The 11,626-nt window shown below is 37.4% G+C and overlaps 1 protein-coding gene across 3 annotated transcripts in view; it reads left to right on the forward strand.

The window, feature by feature from the left end:
- Positions 1-11,330, forward strand: part of abhd5a (abhydrolase domain containing 5, lysophosphatidic acid acyltransferase a) — a 35,181-nt gene extending 23,851 nt beyond the window's left edge. For all 3 annotated transcript variants that reach the window (XM_069920975.1, XM_069920977.1, XM_069920976.1), the window contains exon 7: positions 4,390-11,330. In XM_069920975.1, the coding sequence (XP_069777076.1) occupies positions 4,390-4,479 (90 nt within the window). In that variant the 3' untranslated portion in view covers positions 4,480-11,330. The remainder of the gene's footprint in view (positions 1-4,389) is intronic.
- The last annotated feature ends 296 nt before the right edge of the window (positions 11,331-11,626 follow it).

Here is an 11,626-nt window from a genome sequence, read left to right on the forward strand (position 1 = left end):
GTAGCAGATTTGTTACTCAGCATTTTACATTCTGGTATATGTCAGTGACTAACAATTTAGAGACATTTTTATTAACTGGCAATTTGCAGAGTGCTTCCACTTCTTAGATAACAGAACTTTTCATGTAGTTAGGTTGTTGGAGCTGGATATTTCACAATAAAAATACATTATTTGTTTTGTATTTTAATAGCTTCAATGGGGCCTTTTGGTGGATTTTCTATATTGACTAATGTATAATTAATTAATGTATTGTAGCGGCGGCTACACTGCTCCTGCAATAACACACGCAACCAGACAGGTTGTGCTCAGTAAGCAGACTAGTTTATTGCAGGCTGCTGGGCTGCACTTATACTCCCAGCCCAGACCTGGCTGAGAACCACGCTGGAGGGCGCTGACATCACCCGGGCGTCACGTGGTCCCCAAGTGTGGGTTTCTGAGCCCCGAGCTGGAAGGAAGGGAAACCCCAGACGGCACCATTTTGGCCGGCTGCCCCGCCGCGTGGCTTACAAGCAGGGCCGGTTCACCTGCCTTGTGGTGAGCCGCCACAGTATAATATAATTAAGTCCAATCTCTTAAAATGAAAAAAGAGACACTCTCAAATCCATGCATGATGCAAGGTATAAACACGAAATAACCCAAGACAAAAATGTTTTCTAAATGTTTTAGTATAAAATTATATTAAGTAAAATTGCAAATTGTTCTACTTAAAAAATGCTGTAATCTGTTTGGCAACATTGGTGGAAAGAGGAACACTCGAGACTTCAGATGCTAAAATCTGGAGCAAAAGTAAACTGCTGGAGGAACTTGGCACATTAGGCAGGATATCTCAAGGTAAAGGAATAATTGACCTTTTGGGTTGAGACCATGCATCTGGACTGAGAGTGTAGAGGAGCGATAGATTCTATAAACAGCAGCCATTCTCAATGGGGACCTATGCCCACACCCCAAAAAAAAACTTGGGGCCTCAGCATATTTAAGTAAAAGTCTTGTTTTATTTTCACCTCATGTAACATAAATATTTTTTATGTTTTTATATAGTTGGTAGGAGAGAAGTATGTAAGAAACCAAAATATAACTGCTTTCTGAGGAAGGTGGCCCATAAACACAGAGCATAGTCCTAAGCCAAAAAAAATGTTGAGAATGGCTGGTTTAAGGACGGGATGAGGCAGGAGCTGATAGATGGAACCAGATGAGGGAGAAAATGATGGGCAACTGAGGAAGGAATGAAACTGGGTTATGGGAGAAATGGTAGAGAAGGGAGGATAGAGAGTGGAATAACTGAAATTAAAAAATTCAATGTTCACATCATAGGGTTGGTGGGAAAAGAAACAGATTTAACATTGTAGGGCTGAGACCCTTCAACAAAACTGGAAAAGGGTGAAAGCAAGCCATTTTTCACTCAAGAGGTTGAGAATCTATCTGACAGGATGAGACCAAAGGAGTTAATGTAGCAGTTAGAATCAAATTATGTTCTTTTGTGAGTGTTAAATGTTGCTAATAGCAGAGCCATGGGGCATCCCCCAGGTTAGCCTATACTAATAGAAGACTGCAACATGCCCAAATGGAAGATGAAGTGATTTCCTCAAGCTTGTGTGTTTACTTTGAAACAGGCCCAAATAGAAGATGAAGTGATTTCCTCAAGCTTGTGTGTTTACTTTGAAACAGGCCCAAATGGAAGATGAAGTGATTTCCTCAAGCTTGTGTGTTTACTTTGAAACAGTGTTGGAGGTTGAAGACAAATTGGTCAGAGTGGAACTGAGTGAGGTTAAAGGGGAAAGGATTAAGTCTCTGGTCCAGAAGCTGCAAAAAAAAACAGTGACAAAGTAGCACAACCTGATCTAACTGCGACAGTAATTAAATGTTCAATTGAGTTTATTGTCATACACATAAGTACAATGTCTAGATGCACCAAAATTCTTAAAATTCTTACTCGCTCAAGCTTGTGTGTTTACTTTGAAACAGGCCCAAATGGAAGATGAAGTGATTTCCTCAAGCTTGTGTGTTTACTTTGAAACAGGCCCAAATGGAAGATGAAGTGATTTCCTCAAGCTTGTGTGTTTACTTTGAAACAGTGTTGGAGGTTGAAGACAAATTGGTCAGAGTGGAACTGAGTGAGGTTAAAGGGGAAAGGATTAAGTCTCTGGTCCAATAAACATTTAAATGATCATAAAGACAAGACATAAAAACAAATAAATATCATAGATAGATAAATAAATATTCACAGTTGCATTTAGTGCAAGAAGTGATATTTCAGTAGTGCAGATTGATCTTTTGGTTGCCCTGGATTAGTTCAAGGTTGGGGTTAAAGGAGTTACAGGGAGGTGCAAGAGCCAGATAGTTGTTAGATAAAAACTATTCTTGAACTGGAGGTGTTGGACATAAGGCTTCTGTACTTTCTGTTGTAGGGAGCAGAGAGAAGTGATTGTGACCAGGGTGATGGGAGTCCTTTGATGATCACTGACTTCTTGAGGCAATGCTTCACATAGATGTTTTCAATAGATGTTATGCCTGTGATTGGCCAGGTTTGCCAATTTCTGCAGCCTTCTGCGTTCTTGGGCGCTCAAGTTTCAAAACTAAGCTGTGATGCAAGCAGTCAGTATATTGTCCACAGTATACCTGCTATCTCATCAGACTTGTTCTAAACTGGAGGCATTGGAGTCCATTCTTCATATTTGCCTCAATGTGCTGGCACCAGGAGAGGTCCTCCAATATGTGGGCTCTGGGAATTTGGTTTAGAGGGATATAGGCCAAATGCAGGCAGATGGGACTTATGTGGGTGGGACATTTAAGTCTGCATGAGCTAGTTGGTCCAAAGGGAATGCTTCCGCTCTGTATGACTCCATGACTCTTCACCGCTGATCCGTCAAAGAAAACAGGTGAATGATTTCTCAGCTTCTCCATCCTGAATTTTAAAATAAGATCTGTGGTCTTGGTGACATTAAGAGGAAGATTGTTGCTCTCAATCAGGTTCTCATTCTCCATCCTATATTCAGACTCATCATTCCATTTTCCCTGAGTCTTTTCACAGATTCAAAATCAATTCTCATCTTTCCTCTTACCAGATCCAATTAACAACTTTTGTCTGTTAGTCTGTACTCCTCTCCCTCCCATTCTTACCCTTTTCTTTCCCCAGCTTTTAATTCAGAGACTTGTCTTTTTTCACTCACACCTTGAAGAGGGACTCAGGTTTGACCTATGGACATTGTGAGAGCAGCTGAGTTCCTCAAGCATTTCTGTGTTTTGTCTGACTCACCATTACAACAATGGTGTCATCAGTGAATTCATAGATCACATTGAAGCCAAACTTTTCTACTCAATTGTGAGTGTTCAGAGAATAGAGCTGGTGACTAAGCCCAGAGTCTTGAGGTACTCCGTGCTGATGATCAATGTGGAGGAGATGATGTTGCCAATCCACACTGATTGGAGTCTGCTGATGGAAAAAGACCTGCATCCAGTTGCAGAAGAACAAAGAGAACCCCCTGATCCCTGAATTTGATTATTAGTTTTGCTGGGATGGTTTTAAATGAAGAGCTATATTCAATGAACAACAGGTGCTTGTATGGTTCAGATGATCTAAGTAAGAGTGAAAAGGAATGAGATGGCTTCCACTGTTGACATGTATGATGATAGGAAAATTGAAGTGGATCTAGGTCCTTCCTGAGACAGGAGTTGATTTGCTCTGTAACCATCCTCTCAAAGTACTTTATCACAGTGAATGGAAAGTACCACTGACTGATGGTCATTGAGGCACGTCAGCTTGCTCTTCTTGATGGATGTATGTTTGGAAGCATCTGGGGGCCTTGGACCACAGCAGTGAGAGATGGAAAATGTCTGCAAAAGCTCCAGCCAGTTGTTCTGCACAGGTCTTAAGGATGCAGCCGGGTACACCATCTGGGCTGGAGGCTTTCTGAGAATGTTCCCTTCCCATTCCCGCCTCAAAGATTCATGTCTGCCTCAGAAACTGGGAACAGAGATGCTGGGGACGCTCGAGGGTTCTTCATAGTTTTCCCTTTCAAAGCAAGCAATTAATGATTTAAATAATATAATTAATGAATTAGTTTTGTCTTATAGGATGTATAATGGCAGGCAAGCCTTACCTTATTTGAGATATTCCCTTTGTTTTGACAATCTTTCTCCATCTTCTCTGAAAATGCACATTTTCCCTCTTTCCCAGTTCTGAAAACAGTCTCAGCCCTGATATGCAAAATCTATTTCTCTTTCCACCAATATTGCCTGACCTGGTGAGGATTTACACCAGTTTCTTTTTTTCTATTTCCAATTTCCAGCATCCAAGGTTTTATTTTGATTTTCATTAATTGTTCTACATACTTTGCTCAACATATTTGTTCAAAATAACACATTGGTACTTTTCTATGCTTTATTTTATAGGCGATTCGAGGTGCGGGGCATTATGTTTATGCTGATCAACCAGAAGACTTCAATCAAACAGTACTGAAAATCTGCAGTACTGTCGATTAGTGATCAGTCAGGATTGGGAATGTCCAATACTGTCGTAACATGCAACATAGGCAGCACCGGATACCTGATGGACTAATAATTTGGGAGTATTAGAAATTTACAGTATTGTACATTAACAGATTCTACTGGGAATATTGTAGAACTGTGAATCAATAATCAACAAGAACAAGTTTTTACTGTATTGTGGACTAACAATCAGGCAGCACAGGAAACCTTCTGTACTGCTAATTAACAATTCAACATTACTTGACATGAACTACACTGAATATCTTCAGCACTGTTGATTGATATATTTTTAAATAAAATCCAGTGCTGTTGATTAACAAATATTTTAAATAAAAATATAATTAGTGCAGACAAAATTAATATAAACTATTTTTGTTCAAAGCTATAAGTAAAATATAAGGTTGAAGCTATTGAAAATTAGCAATCTGACTTTGTCAGTGTTTATCTTTGATAAAAATCAGTGAAGCTTTTCTTATTACTATATCAAATTTTATTTTTGATTGCCTCTATCACAAAAGTATTAGATGGAATAATATTAAAACTGTTAAATCATAACTACTATTTAATACAGTATTTGCATCATTTTGTTCAAAATTGATATTTGTTATAATGGAAAATATAAACATTGAAAAAATGCTAATTGAAATTGACACTTTACCATACCTTGCGTTATTGACTAGTTTAAAGATTATTTTGTATTCATGTTATATTCAATTTCCCATGTTTTTTCTTCTAATAATATTTGCTACACTCCAGAATGTAATATATGAAATATTCTGATGCCTTAAGTATTGTGATAAATTGCTCTATCAATTCTACTTTTTCTAACTTTATTTAAAAAATATTTATCCTCTCTACCAGATAGATGTTAACAAATGTTAAGAAGAACTACATTGCATTTGAACTTTCAATAATTTTTAATTATAGATTTATTAATAGTTCAGCACTGGATCAAGAAAAGAATTTTAAATTGTATAAGAAATGAAACAAAATGTAACATTCTAAGGAGCATTGTGTAACACGAACAAGATAAATAGCAGTGTTTTTCATTCTCATGGACGTAATATTTTACTCATCTTGTCAAACAATAATTTAGAGGCAATGACTGGTAGTTCCATAGATTTGTTGTAGCCATATATGTTTTTTACACAGCCGACGCATTCCAGAAAATTGTTGCCAAAATTACGGAACGTGGTCTGCGTAAAAGGTCCTGGAGGTAAAATATCGGAACAATATTTTACCTCCTGGACCCCTAGAGAATTTCATGGAATGGCTGCAGTTATTGGGAAGTTATTGATGACATGCGACACTGTACATTGCACATAGGTTATACGACCGAAAATACCACACCTCAGGTATTTAGTGTAAACGCATGGTGATACCAAATTTTTGCCGTTCTGGTCATTCCAGTGTGAATGGCCTCTCCAGAAAGTAGGTATGATAATTGCCAATGTAAAAAAAAAACCATCACTTATATGTTAACAACATAATTGATTTAGGTGCTTGGGACCGTGAGAATGCATTGCTGTTTTCTGGACATTGCAATGAAACAATGGGAAGATCCCAAGTTTGTTAAAATTGTAAAGCTCCTCTTTAGTTTGGTAATGACTATGGAACTAATCTGCATGATAATCATTTTGAAAATAATGTGGTTTTTGATATTTTGTTTATTGTAACTGGACCGGAATATTAATTTTATATCATTATTCTATCCTTGTCTGTGCCTGCACTTTTATCTAGGGGTCAAAACCAAAAGGTTATGCTTATACAGGCCATGTATCTCATTAGAAAGCTGCTGGCTCCCAAGGAAGTAATTCCATTTGTCCCACTTCCCTTCTCATTTCCCTGTATCTCTCAGAAGTCCAACAAGTCCCTTTTTGACATTTACCTACACCACAATTAACATATGAACTTGTCACTGGGAATGTGGAAGGAAGCTAGAGTATCATGGGGAAACCACATGTAATGAAAGGAAGAAGCATTAAGCCGACAGAGTACAAGGTCAAGTTTGAAACCAAGTCTCTGGAGCCGTGAACCTGCAGTGTTAACTGCTGCACCCACCATGTGATTTAATGAGGGAGAATTGTAACAGAGTGGTTGTCATTGGTCTGCTAGAAGCCTGACCACTGATTCAGAGCCATGATTGCAAATCCCATGGTCTACAGCAGCTAAGAAACTTACATAAATTTGAACTTTTAAAAAAAATCAAGTCTCAGTAAAGACAACCATGAAACTACTATTCTTTTATTGAAAGCACATCCACAACCCAACAAAGAAATCTGCTATCCTTACCTGGTCTTAATATGAGTTCAAATCTACTGATGTGCTTGACTATTAACTATATCCTAATTTCAAGGATAGTTACATGTGGGCTGTACACTCTAGCATTGCTAATATGACAATAAGATAAAACTTGTAGGCCAGAGACTTGTGTCTTAAGCAACTGTTACAGTGCCCTCCATCATGTTTGGCCTCCATAATAAAATTTGGCCCTCCAAAATACATTTTTTCCTTTATTTTCCCTTGTGCTCCACAGTTTTAAATTTCTAATCAAACAATTCACATGAATTGTGATTAAAGTGCACATTCCAGATTTTTTTCAAGGTTTTGATTTGACCATGTAGAAATTACAGCACTTTTAATCATAGTTCCCCCATTTCAGACACTATAATATTCACAGATGTTTGTGATTACTCAGCTGTGTTTTAATTGCTTCATTGGTGCAGGTATAAGAGAGCTAGGCTTGCTTCTAAACTTTTGATCATCTTTAGAGTGTGTAGTTGCAATTTTTCAACATGAGGACCAGAGTCGTGCCAATGAAAGTCAAAGAAGTCATTATGAGGCTGAAAAACAAAAATAAAATAGAGATATCACCCAAACCTTAGGATGACCAAAATCAACTGTTTGAATCATCATTTAAAAAATACATCATTAAGAGACCAAGGAAGACCTCCACAGAAGAATTCTCATAATGAAGAAAAATCCTCAAACGCCTCAACAACAGAACAGAAACACTCTTTAGGAGACAGGTGTGATGAGTCAAGGACTACTGTCCGCAGAAGATTTCATGAACAGAAATACAGAGGCTACACTGCAAGATGCAAACCGCTAGTTAGCCACAGAAACAGGATTGCCAGGTTAAAGTTTGGCAACAAGTATTTAAAAGAGCCTATAAAATTCTGGAAGAAAGTCTTATGGACAGATGAGACCAAGATTAACCTCTATCAGAGTGAATGGCAAGAGAAAAGTGTGGAGGCATAAAGGAATTGCCCAAGATCCAGAGCATACCACATCTGTGAAACGTGGTGGCGGTGTTATGGCTTGGGCATGTATGGTCATCACAGTTACTGGAGCACTAATCTTCATTGATGTTGTAACTGCTGATAGCAGTATCAAAATGAATTCTGAGATGTATAGAAACATTTGCTCAAGTTCAAGCAAATACCTCCAAACTCATTGGCAGTGCTTCATCCTACAACAAGACAATGATCCCAAATATACTGCTAAAGCAACGAGTTTATCAAAGGTAAAAACTGGAAAATTCTTGAATGGCCAAGTCAGTCACCCAATCTAAATCCATTGAGCATACCTTCCAATATGCTGGAGAAAACCAAAGGAAACAGTCCCCGAAACAAGTAGGAGCTGAAGATGGCTGCAGTAGAGGCCTAGCAGAGCATCACCAGGGAAGATGCTCAGCACCTGGTTATGTCTGTGAATCACAGACTTCTATCAGTTATTGCATGCAAGGGATATGCAACTAATTCCGATTGCTATTTCCCAAATATTGAAGTGCCTAAAATGAGGGAACAATATATTAAAAGTGCTGTAATTTCTACATAGTCAAACCAAAATGTACACAAATAACCTTGAATAAAATCTGAAATGTGCACTTACATGAATTGTTTGATTACAAATTTAAAACTGTGGAGTACAGGGGCAAATAAAGGAAAAAAGGGTCTGTGTCAAACATAATGGAGGGCACTGTATATCTTTTTAAACTTGGAAAGACATTTGCTCAGAGTTAAATTACACTAGGATATTTGCAGCTCATTAAACTTTTCAGAATTTTGCCATAGCATTGAAATATTTTACTCTGGTTATTGCTTGTAAAATTAATATTTTAACAGCTACTTTGTTCCTTTTTTTTATAATTTTATGATGCTTCTGAGGTCAGAATGGAATGATGTAATGATACAGTAGTGATGTGTTAAAGTGAACAAAGCTTGCATCAGAAAAAGTTGGTCAAGTTGGAGCCTCATTTAAATGACACTGTACAATCTGAAAACACCTTCCACACAATCCTCAGGCATCCTGGTATGCAAATATTCCTTGAAGAAAGGCTCAGGTCCTAAATGTCGGTTATATTTCTTTACCTCCTATGGATGCTGTGAGACCTGCTAAATTCCTTGAGCCCTTTTTGTGTGTTGCTCAGCATCTCCAGACTTCTTATTTGCCTCAGGCAGACTCCAGATATATGTGAAAAATTAGCTGGTCTGCTTTGTTGGATATATTTCAGATATTGTTGAAATATGGAGCATTTGTCCACAGAATTAGCTTTTTTGTGTTTGCTATGGGTGGAAACAGCTACACTGAAGTGAAATTTCAGACCTGGGTTTATCTTGTACGGATTGAACTTCACATTTTATTAAAATTAATTTAAAGAGAGGATTATTGGGAGCTGTGCTAAAGATTCAGCATTGGGCCAATGGTTTCTTTCTGCCTCAGAGCATTTAATGTTCACCTTGAATCTGCATATGTAAAGTCGATGAGTACTTAAAAAATATTTAATGAAGAATTCCTCAGAGCATTACATGCCATGGCCTACATTCTTTGTAAACTTTCAATGTTTAAATTTACACACCAGGCACAGAGGAAATCTTCCATTGATTATTATGATGCCCTTGAACATTTCAGCAATAGCCCTTGTTTCTTTTCCAGCTAAGGATTTGAGTTTTCTACGTCTGTCATGCTCTTGTTACAGCTTTTATCTTTTTGCAAAGCCAAAGACGATCACTTTTCTAGAAAGGGCCAAAGGCCCTTTGGAAGTTGGATTTGAGGCCTCATATTTCTTCAGTGTGTGTTGCTGGAGTTAATTGCTTTATATCCCATTTTTAATTTCCAGTGACAATCCATGGATAAGTTGTGGATTAGTTAAGACAATCAAATTTCACTCAAGCAAGGGGATGAGACAGGTTTGGTGAAGCTTTAACTCCATAAAAACCTTATTTTTAACCATTAAAGCTTTGCAGCAGATTTTTAGCCTGAATATTTTGTTTTTAAAGGAATCTTTCAAAACCATTTGCCCTTGTATTATCATATTTTTAATAGCCAATAGCTGTTTAATGGGTTCTTCAACAACTCAAATATTGAAAGTTTACAAAGAATGTAGGCCAGAGCATGTAATGCTCTGAGGAATGCCCCACTGCTAAGTCACTCTGTATACTTTTTACCTGCACATGTAATATCCACACCAGGATAAACCCAATGTTGTATAACAACTAGAATTAGAGACAGTGTGAAATGCTAGCATGGTTGATCTTTGGTCATTTCTGTAGTTTTAAGATAGTTAATTTTCATGCAATTATAGGATTGCATGTGTATTGTTTATTCTATTAATTTTGCAAATCTGGGCCTAAATTTTCAAATCCACTTGAAAATGTTTATGTCCAACATCAGCGAGGATTTACATTAATGTTGGCTTAAAAACAGAACAAAGCAAGATAAAAACCAGAGGATATGGGTTAAAGGTGAAAGGAGAAAAGTTAAAAGGGAACATTAAGCAGAACTTCACACAGAGGTGGGAGTATAGAACAATCTGCCAGCTGAATTGGTAAATGTGGGCTCAATGTTGACATTTAAGAAAAATTTGGACATGTGTGTGGATGGGAGGAGTATGGAGGGATATGGTCTGGGTGAAGAAATAGGATAAGGCAGAAAAATAGTTCGGCACCAACTAGAAAGGCCTGTTTCTGTGCTGTTGTGTTCTATGGATATAGTTTATTCAGAAAGAAAGGAAATGAGCTCCAGAGCCTGAATAAATAAAAGCTTAGCCTATAGGGAGGGATAAAAAACAAGAAAATAGTGGACAATTTTTTGGCTCTTCTGTATTATTCTGGTTGACATTTAAGAGATGAAAATGATTCCTGAAAGCATTAAAATGGTCCCACAGATCTGCCAGTCTATGTCAAATAACCTGATCTATGCAACCATCTAGTTCTGAGGGAACAAAGACAGACATTTTACCAGGATGAACTATCAGGATTGTGACTGCAATGGTTTTACTGAATTCAAATGGTGGGATGAGTGAGCTGACATAAAGTTGTACATTGTGGAAAATGCAAATCCAAAGGTTGGCCAGTTGCAAGTTTGATATTCACTTAAATAAATGGGAGGGAGCTTCTTCCCTAGATAGAAGTGAGGTTGATGCTTGCGGTTGGTTAGGGACTCAAGGATGTCAGAGGTGTGGCATTCAGACCATACCTGAATTTGCAGGATTAGTCCTGAATGTTAAATTAGTTTTATGAGTGAATTTGTAGATTAATATCGAAGTGTGTTGGTCAAATTGGCAATGGCAGTCAGAAGTTTGAATTTGTTTTACTGAAAGATTTGGTTGCTGAAGTTTAACACTGCTGTTGCAGCCACACATTTGAATGGAAGCAATGCTGTGAAATCATTTCAAGCTGTTCCATCTGAACAATACAGAACACAATCCGTTCAAGGACAAAAACCACAAAACAATCAAATTGCTTCCCTGGTTATTTTTAAACAGTTGTCCATATTGATCTGAACTGGCATAAAATGTTTCTACTTTTTGAATACACAATAAATTTACATTGTTAATATAATAGAGCTTTTTTTCTTTTTACTGTTCTTGTTTTAATGTCAACAAAAGCTCAAGGTTTGAGGATTCTTCTGCATTACTATTCAGCCAATGACATCTGTACATGTCACACCAGTGACTAAACATTCTTTAACTGTGAAAAATTGATAATGGACATCTGCCTTTCAGCTCCTTTAGAAATGGGAACATTTCTGGAAAAGAGTGAGATTAATTTTTTTTGATAAGATAAAAGGGAGCTGTTTAAAATGCAAAGCTGCAATACTATTTCAATTCACCACCCCATTTTAATGCTGACATGCC

The sequence above is a fragment of the Narcine bancroftii genome, chromosome 2, assembly GCF_036971445.1.
Source record: "Narcine bancroftii isolate sNarBan1 chromosome 2, sNarBan1.hap1, whole genome shotgun sequence".
Taxonomy (NCBI): Eukaryota; Metazoa; Chordata; class Chondrichthyes; order Torpediniformes; family Narcinidae; genus Narcine; species Narcine bancroftii.